The 20,777-nt window shown below is 42.8% G+C and overlaps 1 protein-coding gene across 1 annotated transcript in view; it reads left to right on the forward strand.

The window, feature by feature from the left end:
* PAPPA (pappalysin 1) overlaps positions 1–20,777 on the forward strand; it is a 709,179-nt gene that overhangs the window by 404,238 nt on the left and 284,164 nt on the right. The window contains exon 8 of the mRNA XM_085612107.1: positions 17,822–17,950. Coding sequence (XP_085468233.1) covers positions 17,822–17,950 — 129 coding nt within the window. The remainder of the gene's footprint in view (positions 1–17,821; positions 17,951–20,777) is intronic.

Raw genomic sequence — 20,777 nt, forward strand, 5'->3', positions numbered from 1 at the left:
TCTCTTCACCAAAGGCTATTTCCTCTCAGGATGTCGCCCCTCATCATGTGGTGATTAGGAAATCTGCTGAGATGTTAGATCTTCAGTTGCCTTCAGCTGAAGTTAAGTCAAATATTTTGACTGAAGTGCTTAATATTTCTTCTTCAACTAGTGAGCCTCTACTGCCTTTCAATGAGGCGTTGACGGAGCCAATTATGGAGGTGTGGCAGAAGCCCTTGTCTGCTCCTGCCGTTTCCAGATCAGTAGCAAGAAGATATAGACCTGCTCCTGGTGATCCAGCTTTTCTTTCTGCCCCTCCAACTCCAGAAAGCTTGGTGGTTCAGGCTTCTTGCTCCAAGCAGTCGTCTGGGTCCTTCCCTACCACCTCGGGGGATAGGGAATCAAAAAAGAAAGAACAGTCGGCCAAGAAGGTGTTTTCCTCAGCAAGTATGGCGCTTAAGTCTACAATCGCCATTTGCTTACTTGGGAGGTACATTCATGCCCTTATGGACTCTGTTAAGCAATTGGCCCCTAAACTTCCTGAGTCCTGAGGAAGATTGAGTTCATTTTCTTGAGGCTCTTTCAGATTCTCAAGCAGCTGCCCAACAGGTCATTCAGTCGGGTCTGGACACTGCAGACTCGGTTTCCCGGATAATGGGTTCTTCAGTTGCTACGAGAAGACATGCCTGGGGATGGCCATTTTGCATGTTCTGATCTGCTCAGATCTTCAGGTTTTTCGCCAGATGTTCAGTCTACTCTACTGGATCTTCCTTTCGCTGGTTCAAGATTGTTTGGTACCAAAGCGGGCTCTGCTTTGCAGCGTTTTAAAGACAGTAGGGCTACTGAAAGATCTTTGGGCCTGCAGTCTCAGCCTAGACGGTATGGCTGCAAGAGGTATCGAGGCTTTGGGAAGGCGGCTTCCTTTTGAGGTCGTCAGCAGCCTCAGCAACAACAAAAGCAAAATCCTCTGTACAGGTCATACAGGGTAAAAAATAGAGGCCGTCTTCAAGGAGACTCTCGACAGCAGTACTCCTCCTCTTCTCCTGTCTGCCCCACTGGTACCACGGGAAAGCAGTTCTAGATCCCCCATCTTGGAGCATGTTGGTCCTGTAGCAGGTCGGGTGTCCCATTTTCTACAAGATTGGAAATCGGTTACCTCAGACCGTTGGGTTTTGAATCTTGTGGAAAATGGGTACGCCCTCCCTTTTCTAGAGTTTCCACCTCCTGACCTTCCTCACCAGGATTGGTGTTCAGAGGACCATTTACTACTCTTACAACAGGAGGTTCTTGTCTTGTTGCAAAAAGGGGCGATAGAAGTGGTTCCAGAGCAGGAAAGGAGTCAGGGATGTAACTCCCGTTATTTCCTGATTCTCAAGAAGGACGGCTGATTGAGGCCGATCCTGGACCTCAGGATTTAGAATTTTTACGTTGGGCAAGAAAAGTTCAAAATGTTGACCTTGGGTCAGGTTCTTCTAGCGCTGCAACAGGAAGACTGGATGGTGTCGATCGATTTGCAGGATGCTTATTTTCATCTTCCCATCCTGAAGTCGCAACGGAAGTATATCAGGTTTATTGTAAGGTAGCAACACTACCAGTTTGCGGTCCTTCCGTTCGGTCTCACTTCCGCACCACGGGTCTTCACAAAGTTGATGGCGGTGAGGGCAGCACATCTCAGAAGGTCGGGTTCCTGTTTTCCCTTATCTGGATGACTGGCTGCTAAAAGCCAAGTCTCCAGAGATGGTGTTGCGCCACTTGCAATTGTTGTTCAACTCGGGTTTCTACATAAATGTACCCAAATCTCACCTGGTGCCTTCTCAGCGCAGCCTGTTCATAGGGGCAGTACAGGACACTACAGTGTGTCGAGCTTTCCCGCCTCTGCAGAGGATTCTCAACATACAGGAGAGGATTCCTTTGTTTCACGATGGAGCGGTTGTTCCAGTCCTGAAGGTCCTATGCCTGCTCGGTCTGTTCGCTTCCTGCATACTGTTGGTCAGCCATGCATGCTGGCACATGAGGGCACTCCAGTGGTATCAGCACAATGGAGATCTTAGGGAGAAGGTCGGAATCTCTAGAGACACTGCAGCGGAGCTGTCTTGGTGGAGTGTGCAGAGCAACCTGTCTCAAGGAAAGCCTTTTCAGCCTCCTCCACCTGTGGCCACAGTGATCATGGATACCTCCACTCTAGGGTGGGGTGCTCATCTGGAGGATCTGGAGGTCAAAGGTCTTTGGTCTCCAAAGGAAAGATTGCTTCACATCAACCTTTTGGAATTGCGGGCAATACGTTTGGCTCTGAAGGTCTTCCTTCCTTCCTTTTGCGGTCAGTCAGTTCAGGTCCTGACGGACAACACTACCACGATGTGGTACATCAACAAACAGGGAGGTGTAGGGTCGTATCGTCTCTGCAGGGGGGCTTTGTGACTCTGGTCCTGGGCTCAGGGCCATCAGATTTGTGTAATGGCAAATCATCTGGCCGGTGTGTTAAATGTATGTGCAGACAGTCTCAGTCGGCATTACTCGGCCGATCACGAGTGGCCGCTTCATCCGGAGGTGGTCCATCTCATCTTCAAGATGTGGAGATTTCCTCAGTTGGACCTCTTTGCCACTCGCAAGAACACGCACTGCCCGTCGCTCTGCAGTCTTCAGTTTCCGATGCAGGAAGCGTTGGGGGACGCGTTTCAGTTGGATTGGAGCTCGCAGCTCCTTTACACATTTCCGCCATACCCTTGATTCCTCGAATTTTGTGGAAGATTCGTCAAGACCGGGCCCAAGTCATATTGCTCACCCCGGATTGGCCAAGAAGGGTGTGGTACACAGATCTACTTTACCTCTCATCGCACCCTCCGCTCTGTCTCCCTCTCCGGGCAGATCTCCTCTCGCAGTCGCAGGGGCAGGTTCTACACCTCCACCTACAGAGCCTACACCTTCATGCTTGGAGATTGAACGGGGCAACCTGCATTCCTTCTCTCTCTCACCGGATGTGATGGATGTTATTTTATCATCCAGGAGACACTCCACCAAATATATGTATATCTCCAGGTGGTCCAAATTTGAGAAATGGTGTGGAGAGAGGTCCATTGATCCTTTGAAGGCCCGTTTGTCCGATTTGCTACGTTTTCTCTTTCTTTGGCTCAGCAGGGTTGTGCTATAGCTACAGTTAAAGGATATTTGCCGGCTTTCCTTTGTTTGCCGGACCAGCCGTCTTTGTTTAAATCTTCAGTTGTTATGAGGTTCATTAAGGGCCTAACCAATAAGTTTCCTCCACTCCCTTCATTATACCTCAGTGGGATTTGAATCTTGTTCTTACATTTCGGATGGGTTCTCCTTTTGAACCTCTTCATAGTTGCCCTTTGAGGCTTCTTTCTTTCAAGACGGTCTTTTTGATTGCTATTACCTCAGCCAGGAGGGTATGTGAGCTTCAGGCTCTTAGTTCAAAACCTCAGAAACCATGCAGAAAAGAAGGTTCTCAGGACCAGGGCTGCTTACCTGTCTAAGGTGGTTACTCCTTTCCAGATAGGTCAGTCTGTTACCTTACCTTCCTTCTATCCTCCCCCTCACCCTTCCAAGGAGGAGGAGAGACATCATCGCCTGGACCCTAAGAGGGCCTCAGTTTTTACCTGGACAGGACCAGGGAACTAAGGCTGGATGATCAGCTCTTCGTGGGCTACATTGGACGGATGAAAGGAAAAGCTGTCCACAAACGAACACTCTCCAGGTAGATCATCTTGTGTATTAAGATCTGCTACACCCTGGCCAAGAAGGAGCCGCCTGAAGGTATTAGAGCTCATTCCACCAGAGCTAAATCATCTTCTTCTGCTTTGGCTAGAGGTGTTCCTGTTGTTGATATTTGTAAGGCAGCAAATAGGGCCTCCCTCCACACCTTTGCAAAGCATTACTGCTTGAATTCTGAGGTTAGGAGGATGGCCATTTTGCATGTTCTGTTCTGCAAGATTTTTTGGTATAGTCAGGTGGACACCCTCCTCCGGACTGTAGCACTGATTGTGCCACTCACTTAAGTAACTCTGTAAGCATGTTCCAAGCCTGCCACTGTAGAGCCTGTGTGTACAGTGTTAAACTGCCATTTCAAAGTGGCAAAATAAACCTTTCACCAAGCCATAACCGCCCTTTTTATAACATATAAGTTACTATTTGGGTGGGCACAGAACAGCCTGGAGGGCAGGGAGCAATGTAACTTAAAAGTTAGATATGTACTTTTAAGTTTTACGTCTCCTTGTAGTGAAAAACTATTAAATTTGTTTTTCACTACTGCAAGGCCTATCTCTCCTATAGGATAACATTAGAGTTACCTTATTACATTTCGTAAGTGTAGTTTCCAAATGGGAAGAAATGACAAGTCCATATTTTGTGTCTCTGGTATCACAATTTAAAATCCTAACTAATGGTGAAGCCGGATTTTAAATAGCACACTGAAAATGCCACTTTTAGAAAGGTGTCATTTTCTTGCTTTAGCCATTTGGTGCCTGCAGCCTGACTCTGGTCACATGGCTGGGTGTAGTTGGCAGTTAGACTTTGTGACTGGATGGGCAATCACTGGCAGGATAGGAGGGAGGAGCTGGGTACAGCCCCACTTACACGTGAATAGGCTGTGTCCTATCTCCAAACAAAGGGCTGTCTACCCTCTGTCGTTAGTCTGGAGCCAGGGCATGGAAAACAGGACATCTGTACACTGCAAGGTCATTCCTCTAGAAGCTTCTCCCCCACGCTCTCAGTGCTCCTTGCGACCCTCTGCCAGGCGAATGGGAACCCTGGCACAAGTCTTAAAGAAAATAAACCTTCAGCAGAAATAATCTGGGACTGTTTCCAACCCACGCTCCATCGCAGTTGGCCTGAACCTTTGACTTTGACCCGGTCCAGCACGACCAGATAGCTGCAGTTAGCGCTTTTAGGTGCTATTATATGGTTTATTCTTTAAAAATTCATAACTCCAGTTCTACTGATTGGATTTCTGTTATTTTTGGTCATGTTTTATTTATTAAATTAAGCTCTACTTTTCAAACCTGGTGTGAGACCTTTTTGTGTGGCGTTTTTACTGTTTTACTCTTTGAAGTGTTACACAAATACTTTACACATTGACTCTAAGTTAAACCTGACTGCTCTGTGCAAAGCTACCAGGGTGTTGAGCACAGGTTAATTTGAGGTTAGCTTGTGCCTTACACTGATTAGAATTGTGGTTGCTGCTTGACCAAAACTCACACGCCAGTCAACCAGTAACCTAATTTGTAACCCTGGTCATTTTGGGTTTGAACTTACTGCATTTGAATTGAGGGTCTTACTGTTTATTTTGGGAGAGCTCAAACAGAGCTAGCAATGGACTCTGGGGACAAATGGATACTAACATATCATTATAAGCTCACTGCCGCTCCATTGTTTTCAGTGGAGCTCCTAACTTTCTAATATTCTAATGACAATTACAACAACATTAATAATAATAAAAATAATAATAGCTACCACACTGTTAAAAGCACTTTTGTGTCTAAAGATCAGTATGAACTCAATCAACAGTGCTTACTCACTTTTAACAAACTAAGAAGCAACTAAGAAGCCTCAGAGGGTCAGTGGGCTTCCCACATGGGTCTCTATGGATTGTCGATGCAGCCAAATCTCAGTAACAGTGTTTACTAGGCCTGGGAACAAATGTAATTAAACCAGTCACATTTGCAAACTTCACATTATGTGCAACTCACAACATTTTCTGAAATTTTACATAGATGATTCACGAGAAACTATCTTGCTAGAAGGCACTGTCTGCTCGAAAGCAGTGTACTTCCAGCATTTTACTCGAGATGGCATCAATACACATTTAGTAGGTTTACAAGAACATTATCCCTTAGAATATAATTAGGACAAATAGTACAATAGTACAGCAAACCTTTACATCATTCAATGGTTTCTACACATGTATTCAACACCCTTCTATATTCCTCAGAAATATTTGTTATACCACTCCAAATTTATCACAAATACAGCTTTTATTTAAAACATTTGAATACAATTTTCAAATCTTTAAAAATCACAAACTGTATGTGACACAATCCTTTTTATAAAAAGACACAATTTACATAAGATACAATCCAATTAAAACATTACACAATGCAGAATTTCATAAGAGGAGAGAGTAGAAGAGAACATTTTTGACAATATACTTTGTCTTCGTATAGCATCTCCGTTGGGACAATTTAATCACTTCGCTTTGATGCACTCAATCTTACAACAACTATAAAGCCAAGTATTCCCGCGGATTATGCCACAAATTGCGTCAACGCGTTTCGATGGTTTCTGTTACTTTTCCATCTTTTTCAAGACCATAAATAATTCAAATCTCTCTCTGCACCTCGTTATATATTCACTGTACACATCCTGTGTGAAACAAATGTATACAAAAAAATATTCCGTTTAGAAACATCCTTTTTTTTATCACAGTAACCTATGTAATGTCTCATAATATTTGTCCCATTTAATACAAAAATGTATGTCACCCTGTTATAAATATTACAGCATTGTCATGTTCACTTCACATACATTCCATTTGATATTTGAAATTGTCCCTTACCATGAAAGCATCATATCCTAGAATTCATAAATATTATAGTGTTCTCATAGTGGCTCAATTTAGAGTACTTGTTGCCATTTTTAAATCAGACTTCTGCTTAGCAGTACTTCATTATTACACCTTCACAACCAATCCTTTTTCGCTAGCCTTTGCGACTGGGCCCAAATCTATCCACTATGTACTAGGCCAATACCATTGTTGCAACACTTGAGGCCATATTGAGAATTTATTATCATGGCGGAAAATTCTCCAAAAACATTTAAATCATTTTTTCATCTATTTGCATCGTCTGTCTGCTTGCGAGCTTAATAAAAGGCTACCCTCATTTTTTTCTTATTTGTCACCCCCTTACTATGTAATATTCTTACGGGCTTGACTTTGTGGGTTTCCCCTACTGTTGTTCAGCTATATTATTAGGACAGTTCCTTCACCCCTTCTTTCTACTGGTGTGTATTCTTTAGATTCAATATACCTGAAGTAAAAAAGTTTCAGTTCATTAGACTTGTCGCTTTATAATTATGTAGTGTCTCTGTCATTTCCCGAGACAATTCCTACCTCTTTTTCAGGTTGGGGCTCACTGTTAGCTCTCGCAGTTAAACTAATTTGTACAGCACTTGTAGTGAGAGGACGTCGTGGCCCCTTTACCATCATAAATCTGAAATGAACGAGAACCATTTACTATCCTCATTCCTACATATGTTATAATTTAACTTTGGATGCTTACGGGAAATATCCTACCTTACCTTGATGCTCGGCAGACATGCACCATATAAATGCGCTCCCATACACCTCCCTTACAACAGCTGAGGGACCAATGGTTACGAGCCTCCTCGAGCTTGTAGCACATATTAGCTAATGGAGAGAGAAAGGAGCAATATATGTAACGTATTACACTCAGGGCATTGCTAGGTAACATAATATTTCTACCCTCCTCGCCCAGCTCTCTCTAAAGCTCCCTGAGTCTCTCCCCTTAAAATCAGCAGTGTCGGGGCCATACACGTAATCCCTTCCGAATGTTGGTTCAGAGGAATCCCGGGAACACGCCAAATTTAAATTGGTATACGCGTGTCCTGATTGGATAAGGAAATTCCTCCCTAGTTCTCGGCTTTCATATGTTAATTTCCTGCATGTTTTTCTTTTTGTGCTGATGCTACCCTCTTATACCCGGTAGCAGTCGTATATTCTGTCAGTCTCATACACTGATTGTTCTATACTGTTGTGTCGTATTTACTTTTGTAGTTCTCCTTATGTTTATTCAGTTCCTTTATATGCATTGTATTCCTTTAAATGACTCGTGGGCAGTGCGAGGCATAGAACATACAAATGTGTTCCTGGGGTTCTAACCTGGGGCATTCAGTTGGAGTTGGTGCCCGGGGCTAGAAGCCGTGCTGCCTGGCGCTTGCCTGTTATCTGTATTTCACTTATTGGAATAAACCTTTTAAATATACCTGCCTCCTTTGATCACTACAATTGGCGACGATCCCAGAAACGGAACCACGGATCCATAATTTGGTCATTTTCAGAAGATTGACATTATCATCGCACTGCAATTTCTTATCCCTATTGGCTGAAATACCTTTGGAGGAATCATCTAATGTTTGGATTGCGTCCGACAGCCTCCGCTTGACTCCCAGTGTATTTCGAAATCCTTGATAAGGTAAAATAATACCTGTTATCGCATTTGTTGCATTCGTGACTGTTGGGGGAACCGCCATCGGCTGCATCTTTCGAGCCGGGACGGCATTCCCGGCTCAAATGCTGTATCGTGACATCAGGGAGCATGCGCGGTAGCAGCACGCACGATGCGATGTCATCACGCAAGGTCACGCTGCGTGAGCTTGCATAGCGGCCATTTTAATTCAGATAGCTAAACAAACAAGAGGTTATTCAAGCTCGCAGCTGGATCGGAGCTCGCATACAACTCTTGCAACGTGGGATCATTTTTTTGGGGGGGACAGCGTTTACATTCACATTATTGAGCAGAAACAGGTGAGAGAGTCGGGACACAACTACCTTACGTTCACTGAACTAATTTCTTTGGGAAAAGTTTATATATATATATATATATATATATATATATTCTCTTTTGTGCCATTTTGTGTACTGTCACTTTTTGATTGGACATATTCATTTTGTTTCTTGTTATCTATACTCTTTAACATTTCCACTTATGGATAAAAGGGGATCAAAGTGCTACACGAGAGGAACAAACTATAGCACAACAGAATTTTGCAAGCAGTTCCCCTCATCCATTCTGGGCTGTTGGTGCTCAACCGAGCTTGTGTGGTTGGAGTGGAAGGAGTATTTTGTTAACTACGTTTGTGCTATTGATGAGGCAGGGAAAAGAAAAACAGAACAGAAGAAAAGAATACTTCTCCACTCTTTAGGCCCTGTAGGGTTAAAAACATACTCTCATATGCCAAAGATTACAGATGCTGACTTGGATGTTTTTGAATGCGCACTAAAGGACATGGATACATATTTTGCTCCTAAAGTATGTATAGGTGTAATCAGACATAAGTTCTTCCAGAGGAAGCAAAATAAGGAAGAAATGGTAGATGAATGGCTTGATGACCTAAAGAAATTGGCAATAGACTGCAAGTTTGGGGATCTCCACGATGATTTGATACGTGACCAGTTAGTCATGCATAATAACAATTCACCTATACAGGACAGGTTGTGGGTGAACGGAGATGCACCACTAGAGGATGTATTCGCCATAATGAGGAAGTCTGAAATGTCAGGAAGATGCGCAACTGTAATCAAAGAATCTGAGAAAGAAACTGTAAAAACTTATGGGGGTGTTTTTAAATTACAAATTCCAGCTAAAACTTAAATTCAACAAGCTTTGGGACGTTGGTTGAGCCAACCCCAATGGAACATAGGCAGAGACAGGAAATCGATGTGACAGCAAAGAACATTTGGCCTTCAGCAAACAATGCCCTGCCTTAAAAAAAATGTGGTATATGTGGTCTTCTAGGTCATTTTAGCAAAATGTGCCGTAGGCGAAATAATGTGAAGTATGTATGGCATAATGAGGAGGGCACTGTAGAGGACCTTGGTGTGGAAGAGAGTTGTATTAAGAATTTACAAGGAAATTTTCTTTTGAATATTAATGAGGATTCATTGAAAGGTAAACCTATATGCAAGATATCTTTAGGTGGTGTTACTGTAAATGCCTATGCTGATTCAGGATCACCATACACTATCGTAAATGAAGAGGTTTGGAAAACAAAGTTTGTGGGCAAAATTGGGCATCACTTGAATGCTTCTGATGTAAACCCGGAAAGTTTTACTGGAGAAAAGATAGACATGCTGGGATTCAGATGGCTCACTTTCCTTTTTAAAGGGAGGTCAGCCAGAGGTAAACTATATGTTGCCAAACTTGGACCTTCTGTCCTTGGCTGGTTTGATCAGAAAAATTTGCACATTATACTGGATCCAAATTGTGATGACAAAGTACTGATAATGGATGAGACCACTAAAGTAGGAGAAGTCTTAATGAACAAATTTGCAGTTGTCTTTGGGAAGGAATTAGGGCCACTTAAGGGATTCGAACATAGAATTGTACTTAAAAAAAATGCTGAACCAAAGGTGCATAAGGTGAGACCCATTCCTATGCTAATAAGAGATGAAGTTAACAAGTAATTACAGGGTTTATTGTCTAAGGGAGTTATTGAAGAGATTGATACTTGAGAATGGATTTCTCCGGTTGTGGTCGCACGAAAACTCAATGGAAAAATCTGTTTATGTATTGATTTGCGCCATCTCAATAATAATATTGTTATTGAGAGATTTCCTCTGCCAAGAATTAATGAGATTGTTTCTTCTCTAAGGGGTGGAACCTGGTTTTCCACCATAGACCTTTCCACAGCTTATCATCAGGTCATGCTTGAACCTGAATCAAGGAAGCTCACAGCTTTCATTACGCCTTTTGGGTGCTACCAATTTAGGCGCATGCCTTTTGGCCTGGCGTCGGCCGCTGCTGTTTTTCAGCGTTTGATGCACAGGCTTTTTGGTGAAATAAAGGGTGTACGTTTTTTCCAAGATGACATCTTAATCGCTGCTAGTGGGAAAGAGGAACATGATTCTGTTTTGAACAAGGTGTTGGGGACACTGCAGGTTTCTGGTTTGACTGTTGAACTTTCCAAATGTAAGTTTGCACAAAGAAGTGTTTCATACCTAGGGCATATCATAAGTGAGGAAGATGTCAAGCCAAAGCCTTCACTTATAAACACTAATCTTGGATAAACCGCTCCTACTTCTAAGGAAGAAGTCCGATCTTTTCTAGGTATGGCAGAATATTGCGCTAAATTCATACCAAATTTTGCTGCCAAAGTTTACAATATACGTTCTCTTCTGAAGAAGAATGTGAAGTTTGATTGGTCAGCAGAGTGTGAGAAAGAATTTTCGTTGATTAAGATTGATTTACAACGTGTGAACGCTCTAAGTAGCTTTGACCCCAATTTAGAATGCTTGTTAACCACAGATGCTAGTGACAAAGGATTGGGTGCAGTTCTTTCACAAAAAGGGAAAGATGGTAAGGAAAAAATCATTTTATTTGCCTCGAGAGCTTTATCCCCTGCAGAAAGCAAGTACCCTATCATTGAAAGGGAAGCACTGGCTTGTGCTTGGGCCCTGGAACATTTTTGTGCCTTTGTCTGGGGTAAGCTTGTGGTTGTTCACACTGACCATCGACCTCTGGTACAAATTTTGACCACTGAAGATAGTGTGGGGGCTTCGGCCAGGTTAGCCAGGATATCTATGAGGATGAAAGAGTATATTTAAAGATCATTTACGTACAAGGTAGAGACAATGTGGCGGCCGATTGTCTGTCTAGACTACCTACTCCTTTGGAAGAATGTGTGGATGACCCTTGGCGAAACTTCAGTATAGCCTACATTCATGATTCTGGTGCACCTGCCATCACCAAAGCTGAGTGAGTGGATGAACAACATAAGGACAATGATTTAGAAATGGTTTCGACTTACATTTGTAAAGGATGGCCTAGAAAACAGAATATTAGTGCGGATTTGAAAGCCTTATGGGACGTTCGTTTTGATTTGTCCCTAGACAATGAATTGTTAATGCGAGGAGACAGGATTATTCCTCCTAAAACTTTTTGCATTAAAGTGTTACAATTGTGTCACGAAGGCCACTTTGGGATCATTAGGACCAAATTGGTGGTTAAAGGCATCTTTTGGTGGCCTGGGGTCGATAAAGACGTTGAAAGATTTGTGAAAGGGTGCTTAGTTTGCTGCTCTGCAGATAAATCTTTAAAAACATTGAGACCTCCAATGAGTGAGGGGTTAATTCCCAGTCTGCCTTGGGAGACGGTTGCGGTTTACATTTTTGGATCTGTGGGAGATTTAAAGGAGTATGGCCTGGTTGCAATTGATATTTTCACTAAAATAGTAGACACGCATGTGGTCTTAGCATTTCTGGACAAAATATTTGTGTGGGAAGGGTTACCTGTTTGCGTGTTAAGTGATAATGGAGTTCAATTTATGTCAAACATGGTAAAGGATTATTTTGAGAAGTGTGGAGTGAAGCACAAAACGACATCATTATATAATCCAAGTAGCAACGGCACTGTGGAGCGCTTTAATAGATTGATTAAAGGTGTAATTCAAGCGGCTATGAGCAAGAGATTGGATTGGAAACTAGAGATACAGAAAGCAGTTTGGGCTTACAGAGTTACTACACAGACCACTACAGGGTTGTCCCCTGTTATCGTGATGAGGGGGAGGACACCCAGATGTAAATTCAACCCTGGCTGGCTTCTGAAAGGCAAAGTACAACAGTGGTCCCCTACTGATTTGAAAAATGATCTGGAATTTGTACATATGAAGAGCAAAGAATATTATGATGCATGTCATGGCACAAAAGAGGTTTCTGTTAAGGTGGGTGACTGGGTTTGTATAAAAAAAACAATTAAAGTCCCCAAAGGTGAAAGCAAATTTGATACACCACAACAAGTGGTGGAGGTTCTACGGAATTCTGTCAGACTTAGTGATGGTAGAGTGTGGAACCTTAAGAATGTTGCTATTGATTTTAATCATCATTGTGTAGAAGGTACACAGGAGCATGAACGTTCTTCCAATTTTGAATGGGTGGAAGATTATTTTGATAATAGTGCTCTACAATCTCAATTGGGTTCGGATGGATACCGAGCTTATGAAGTCACTCATGGCAGTCCCACAATGGACCCTAATCTTTCAACCGCAAATATCACCCCGGGTGTTTCTACCTTTTCCTTGAGGGGTGGAGAAGGGTCTTCTGGTGATAATTCTATGGAGGTTGTTGAACCTACAAACTATAGTGCTGTTAAGAGCGACTATAACAAGAGGAGAAGAGTCCTTCCTGCATGGCTGAAGGAATATGTGATGGAACTTAATGCAATTTGATTATCTTAATATTTATTCTCAAGTGTTCCTATTTTACACCTTCCTTCTCCCCCTATTTCTCTTTTGTACCTGCACCCTTCCCCAGTGTATTTTATCCTTCCTTTTTGGATTAGCCCGCACCATTTTGCGTATTCCTAGGAGGGGGGATGTGTTGTGTTGTATTTACTTTTGCAGTTCTTATATTTATTCATTTCCTTAATATGCATTGTATTCCTTTAAATGTCTCGTGGGTAGTGCGAGGCATAGAACATACAATTGTGTTATTGGGGTTCTAACCTGGGGCATTCTGTTGGAATTGGTGCCCGGGGCTGGAGGCCGTGCTGCCTGGTGCTTGCCTGTTATCTGTATTTCAATTATTGGAATAAATCTTTTAAATATACCTGCCTCCTTTGATCACTACATATACTTAAGAGCTTAATTGCGGTTAAAGGATTTACACTTTATATATCTCAGCGCTCAGATTATCTTGCCATTTGCCGCGCTCGTCTTGCTTGAGTTATAATATTATTATCTTAAGCGGACATTGCCATTTTTAACCCGGAAGTGATGGCGCGCCGAATCAACTTTCAACAAGTATGGTTTTTTGCCTATAAAACGTAATTTAGTTGTAAATCATGCGCTTTGCATATTTCGGCGTTACAATTCTCCCGGTAAATACCACTCCCCCATTGGACTGACCTTGATATTTCTTATTAATATTTACTGACATCTACATTTCTATAATATTGATTACTTCATGCCTCACATGTATCAGACTCTCACTCTATTCTACGCATGTCCTGCATATCTCACGTGGCTGTTATACTAATTATATTTATGTTCCAAGTTGCAGATAATCCGCTATATTTAATTGATTTATTAATTTCTATAGTTATGATAGAGTACAAACAGTCCATACAATTATCAGTCTGGTCTGTTTTTACTCGCTCCTCACAAGACATCACTAATACTCTATCTAATGTAGTGTTCGTAAGACTGGTTATACGGATGTAATTGGGTGACAATAATTTAGGGGCATATCATCAAGGGCTGGTGACATAATTATCGCCGTTTATTTATCGCCGTCCTAGTAAATATGCCCCCTCGTTTTTTAATTTGTCACAATTTTCACCCAGTCTTCTCGTGAATTTAACCCCTTATCAATAGTGTCAAGGTAACACATGAACCATTGTTCACCTTTTTTCCTTAAAGAATCCAGGTTTCCTTCTCTCCCACAGATAAAGATTTTTTTAAAGATGAACCACTTGATTTGATTACAGTCGTGGTTCAACTTTAAAAAATGGTCTGTCAGGGGAAAAGGGGTCTCTCTCTATCCTTATAAATATCAATCCACATTTCACATACGTTGCATATTTTACACAGAGTAGCGTGAAAAAAGGATGCAATCTTTCGTACTTCTATTATTAAACCTACTTATCTATCTCACCAGCTTTCTATTTTCTGTTATCCACCTTGCACTTATTATTCAGTGCCCCTTTCCACACTACACAACCAACAGTAGTGCCGGACGCTATGCTTGGTCACAGGCATCCTTGTGCATGACTGTGGCACATTCACAAGGTATGAAACACTGAGTAGTCAGAAGTGGATACATAGAGCAAAGGGGACTGGTTCCACAGGCGCGTGCTACTAAAACGTAAGGTTTAGAATGTAACGAAGAATCAAATAATTTAAAAATTCAAAGCCAAGAGCAGTGGATCCTGGGAGGAGTCATTGCCGTTGGTTAACCTTACGATCAGAAGACACCCCTAGAGTTCGTGAATGTAATTTCAGGGCTGCATTGGGGCATGGAGTGCTTTCCGTGGTATCCAACTGGCAGGGACGCAGCTATTGGTGTTGGACAATATATCCAGTGATTTTGCAGGATAAATTGTGCATGCAATGACCAGAAAAGCAACCAACAACAAATTGTGGGTCGCTCGATGGAGTGAACGGTACGATGACACATTATTTGCTTTAGTAAAAATTAGTAAGACTCAGAAGATACTTGCTGCATGTTTCATCATAACTACAGTGTAGGGTAGGCGATGTGCAGTGGGAGGCTACGTTCAAAAAGTACGCCAGTGACGTCCAGGTGAGGTGATGTGCCTCAAGCCGGATCCTCGCTCCCAGTCCAGTGGCAGTGGTATTATCTGCACAGTCTAGCCAAATGAACCCATGCACATGTGGAATGCACACACACTCTGCTTACTTTAGGACTGATCAGTTGTAGGTTGGTCCCCGCGAAACTGCACATCAAGGTGCCATAGAGTTCATTGGCCCACTGCATCAACAAGTAGGATCACTGCCACACGGAAGCCATGGAAGACACAGCACTATGCCCGGACTCAATGTAAAGGCATCTCTTAGAAAAAGTCCACATTGGAGCATAATGCGTACCTTGGTCTGTGCCTTTTAAGTCTGGATTTTTATGTCAACCACAGTCACGACACGGGTATCCCATAACAACTTAGTATGGTCTTTTTCTACTGTTTATCTAGGAATTTCAGAGTAAGGTATTTATATCAACTAGGCATTATATAAGAACCCTCGGGAAACAATATACATGAAAGTGTGACGTATTTTAGGTTATACTGATCCCAGACATTGTCGAGTGAGGACAGTAACTCCATTCATATCCCCACGATGTTAACCGACAACACAAGCCTGAGACTAAAAGACAGATGGCCGGTCCACTCTGTAACACCCCTCACTCCTGTTCCAGTTTCCTTCACCTTGAAAGCCAATTTTGCAACGCCGTGGCCCACTGGCAAGCTCAGCGCCCTTCCATGCTCGCCATGGCCTCACGAGGGTGCCGCCTGTCGACAGAGTATAGTTCGAGCGACCCCCAGCTTGTAGGTGACTGGGACATCGGACACCCAGGACCTGAAAGTGGTAGTGTTGTTCGCCAGTCAAGCAATCCACTTCAATCACTTGGCGTCCACGCTACAGACGTGAAGTACGCACGAGAGGAAGAAAGGGAGCCATTGTTTTCACTTAAGTGGTCTTTCCCCGCAGGAGTATCTGGTGTCAGACACATGAGGCAGCTTGCAGCGGGCTTCGACTTTCTCAGAAAGCATAATTTGCAAAACCATCAAATTACTGAAAATCTCAGGATCACTCGGAGGGTCTGGACAAGTGGTGCCCGGTGACTGACTCAGGTTCTTGAAGACGTCAATGCCCCTCCCCGCCCGTCCCAATACCACACTGGGAGCGCTGGCGGCCTGATGGAAGGCAGCTGGCGTCTGATGCGTTCCACATGGCGGAGGCAGCCTGCAGCTCCAAACCTCTCCCAGCCCCAGTGGCTGTTTAAACAAACGCACACTTCGAAGGACAACAGTCTGCCTGCCATTGTCCCAGACACGATGCGTAAACATTCCCTGGCAACGGATAGATGCAGCATCCAAGGTGCAGCTTCTGCCTCAGGTGGCACAGCGTGCCCTCTAAGCCACTCCAGCAGCTAGCCTCCTCGGCTCACCTATCTGGCACTGCACATTCCCTCCTTGCCCATCCCTCTGTGTTCTCAATGCTTTGGCCTAACATCTGTTCTCATTGCCCCATTTCGCTCCACCCAATAATCATTGGGATGCCTGTTTTACAAAGTAATTCTGCATGTCTACAGAGCTTTATTTTGCTAATCTTTTTCTCCAGATGGAATTCCTTACACATCTTACTGCACTTTTCAAATTTCCCTCATTCGCTCACTGTGGCCACCCAAACAGCCTTTGCGCTGACAGACCACCATGCCCTGCATATGATTCCTCACCAAAGAGTGTTCTGAACACGGCTGGTGGGTCCAAAAGAGAATAACATTATCTTTTCACTGAACATTTTATGTTGTTCATCCGAATGCCAAGCAATCAATAACATACCAGGCCCAGTTTCCTTCTTTGCTACTTTTTTATGCTAATTAAAGGGATCATCAAGACATGGATGTAGACGATCAATACTGTAAAAGAAACGTTTGCTTCCGTGAACCTTGACTAGCACTGTGCAGAAATGCACTTGGAACACATGTTGAATGACTCAGATGCAGGTTTTTGAAGTAAGCAAATGGAGAAGGGTGGATAGATTCTTGCGGTAGGAGCAAATAGAGGAAAGAGCAGTGTTCGCACATATCTTCATATCTGTATCCTTTTAAAGAAATCATTGGCATTAGCCTACCTTATTTTTAGGTTTCACCTACAACGCATATGCGATATCGGCAAAAGTTATTGCCCTTAAAAAAAATCATTAAGGGGGCTCAGCACCTCCCCCTTTACTTACATTTACTTACAGTTGGTTAGCTCCCAAATCACTCTTGTTTCCTTGCTTACCATTGGTCAGCTGCTCCTCCTAGTGTCTAGCTTACTCGTGGGCCTCAGAGTCTTCGAGGTCTTTGTCCTTGTCATGGAGCATCGACCAAGTTCTTTTCCTTTGGCCAGTGTCATTCCAACGGCCAGCAGGTACACTTTTTTTTTTTACTTACCGACATGAACTCATAGAGTGCATGCTCTGTAGTCCCTCTCCTTCATCCACGTCCCCGTCCTGCACCAAAAGTAACTTTTCTTCCTCCATTGATTCGCCCTAAACACCCCGTGCTGTTTTATTTATATCATATAAGTTACACAGTAGCGTGGGCTGCTGTGCAACATGGCTTAAAGGTAAAAATAACACTATGATGCAGTCAACACTGGCCTTGTTATAGCGCTTTGCCAATGCTTTTTTAGACATGGTCAGGCAAGGAAGGGCTTTCTCACCAACACTGAAAAAATGCAGTGTGAAGGAGTCACTTTTTAGAGATTTGCAGTGGGAAAGAATAAAGCAATACATTGTAGCCAATTGGCATCTTGACATACTTTACTGCGTCTGGTCACCTCCTATCTTATATATGTGTCCTACTTTCTAGGAACGTGATCCACGGCAGCACATATACATACCAGGTCATTACTGTGTCTGCGGGTGAAGAAAGCATACCATCGCCTCCACTCACCTACGTCCATGGAGGTGGGTACTGCGGTGATGGAATCATCCAAAGGTCAGTGGAAACTGAATAATTACTTCCTGGTGTCACAGTAAGATTGTCCAGTGCAAAATATTACGAATGATAAATAACTTCGTAGATGATATGTTTTGTTGTATTAAACTGAGTTTTACAAAAATATTTCTTTAGGCGTTTCTACGCAAATCTAAAGCATCTGAATAGACAAGGAGCATACCAATTAGAGAGCTAAAGAGAGGGTTAGCATAAGCTGCTCGTGGAGTAGGAAGAATGATGTCTACCTAACAAGATGGTTTTGATGAAGGATTGCTATATATCCATATACTTGTGCTTGGAAATATATACACTATGTATGTATGTAAGTGCACTATACATTGGCCATAGGAGGAGCCAGTAAGGAACACAGCCAAGGTTATAACTTTGGTCACATTGTTACATAAGACACATACAGTACTGCACAAACAGCATATTCAGGATGAAGATGTTCACAGCCTTTAAAAACATTCTTATAATAGACAGTAACCACAGGGTGCATAAATCATACAACATTGTGTTTTATTTAGAAGAAAGACACTGGTAATGGGCACTTGGAAAAAAGCAGATGAATCATGGAAAACATCCACATGGAAATAAACACATTGCAGAAAGCAATTGGGAGACTGTTGTTGATGATAGTGGTATTATCCCAAGTAAGTGAGCAATACGGATGATAGTGATAATATTCCCCTCAGGGTTGTACCCCAGCGCAGTGACAGTATTAATGAGAGCGGTAAAATCGCCAGGACTGGATGTATTAACCAATACTGATGATAGTGGTAATATTCCCCTCAGTGAAATATCCCAGTACATTGATAAGTGTTGATGATAGTGGTAACATCCCCAGGACTGGAGTATCTCAATGTAGTGAACAATACTGTTGATAGTGGTAATATCCCCCGAAGTGAAGTATCCCAGTGCAGTGACCAGTATTGATGATAGTGAGAACATCCCCAGGATTGGAGTATGACAATGTAGTGACCAAAACTGATGATAGTGATAATACCCCTGTGAGTAAAGTATCCCAGCGCAGTGACAACCATTGATGGTAGTGGTAAAATCACCCAGACTGCAGCATCCCAATTTAGTGACCAATACTGATGAAAATGTTAATATCCGCCTCAGGGTTGTATCCCAGTGCAGTGACAAGTATTAATGAGAGTGGTAATATCGCCAGGACTCCATTATCCCAATGTAGTGACCAATAATGATGATAGTGGTACTATCCCCCTCAGTGACAAATTCCAGTACATTGACCAGTTTTGATGATAGTGGTAATATACCCAGGACTGGAGTATCCCAATATAGTGACCAAAACTGATCATAGTGGTAACATCCCCAGGATTGGAGTATCCCAATGTAGTGACCAGTACTGATGATAGTAGTAATATTCCACTCAGTAGGTATCCCAGTGCAGTGACCAACATTGATGGTAGCAGTAATATCGCCAGGATTGGAGTACCCCAATGTAGTAATGAACACTGATGATAGTGGTAATATGACCCGGAGTTAAGTATCCCAGTGCAGTGACCAGCATTGGTAGTAGTGGTAATATCCCCAGGACTGGAGAATCCCAATGCAGTAACCAATACTGATGATAATGGTAATATCAGTCAGTGAAGCACCCAGTGCAATGACCAGTATTGATGATAGTGTTGATATTCCCTGGACTATAGCATCCCAATGTAGTAACCAATACTGATGATAGTGGTAATATCCCCTGGAGTGAAGTATTCCATTACACTGATCAGTATTGATGAGAGTGGTAATATCCTCAGGACTGGAGTATCGCAATGTAGTAACCAATACGGATGATAGTGGTATTATCCCCTGGAGTGAAGTATCCCATTACACTGATCAGTATTGATGCGAGTGGTAAGAACCCCAGGATTGGAGTATCCCAGTGGAGTAACCAAAACTGATGATAGTGATAATATCCCCCTCAGTCAGGTATCCGAGTGCAGTGACCAGCATTGATGGTAGTGGTAACATCCCCAGGACTGGAGTACCCCAAGGTAGTAACTAATACTGATGATAGTGGAAATATCCCCTTAGTGAAGTATCCCAGTGCAGTGATGAGTACTGATGATATTGGTAATATCCCCAGGACTGGAGTATCCCAATGTAGTAACCAATACTGATGATAGTGGTAACATCCTTGGGAACTAAGTGCCCCAGTGCAGTGACCAGTATTGATGACAATGATAATATCCCCAGGACTGGAGTATCCCAGTGCAATAAACAATACTGATGATAATGGTAATATCCCTCAGTGAAATATCCCAGTGCAGTGACCAGTATTGATGATAATGGTAATATCCCTCAGTGAAGTATCCCAGTGCAGTGACCAGTATTGATGATAGTGTTGATATTCCCTGGACTATAGTATCCGAATGTAGTAACCAATACTGATGATAGTGGTAATATCCCCTGGAGTGAAGTATCCCATTACACTGATCAGTATTGATGAGAGTGGTAAGAATCCCAGGATTGGAGTATTCCAGTGAAGTAACCACAAATGATGAAGGTGGTAATATCCCCCTCAGTGAAGTATCCCAGTGGAGTGACAAGTATTGATGATTGTGGTAACATTCCCAGGATTGGAGTATTACAATGCAGTGACCAATACTGATGATAGTGGTAATATCCCCCTAAGTGAAGTATCCCAGTGCAGTGACCAGCATTGATGGTAGTGGTAACATCCCTAGGACTGGAGTATCCCAATATAGGGACCAATACTGATGATAGTGGTAATATCCCCCTCAGTGAAGTATCCCAGTGGAGTGACCAGTTTTGATGATATTCCCTGGACTATAGTATCCCAAAG

The sequence above is a fragment of the Triturus cristatus genome, chromosome 1_2 (assembly GCF_964204655.1).
Source record: "Triturus cristatus chromosome 1_2, aTriCri1.1, whole genome shotgun sequence".
NCBI classification, from domain to species: domain Eukaryota; kingdom Metazoa; phylum Chordata; class Amphibia; order Caudata; family Salamandridae; genus Triturus; species Triturus cristatus.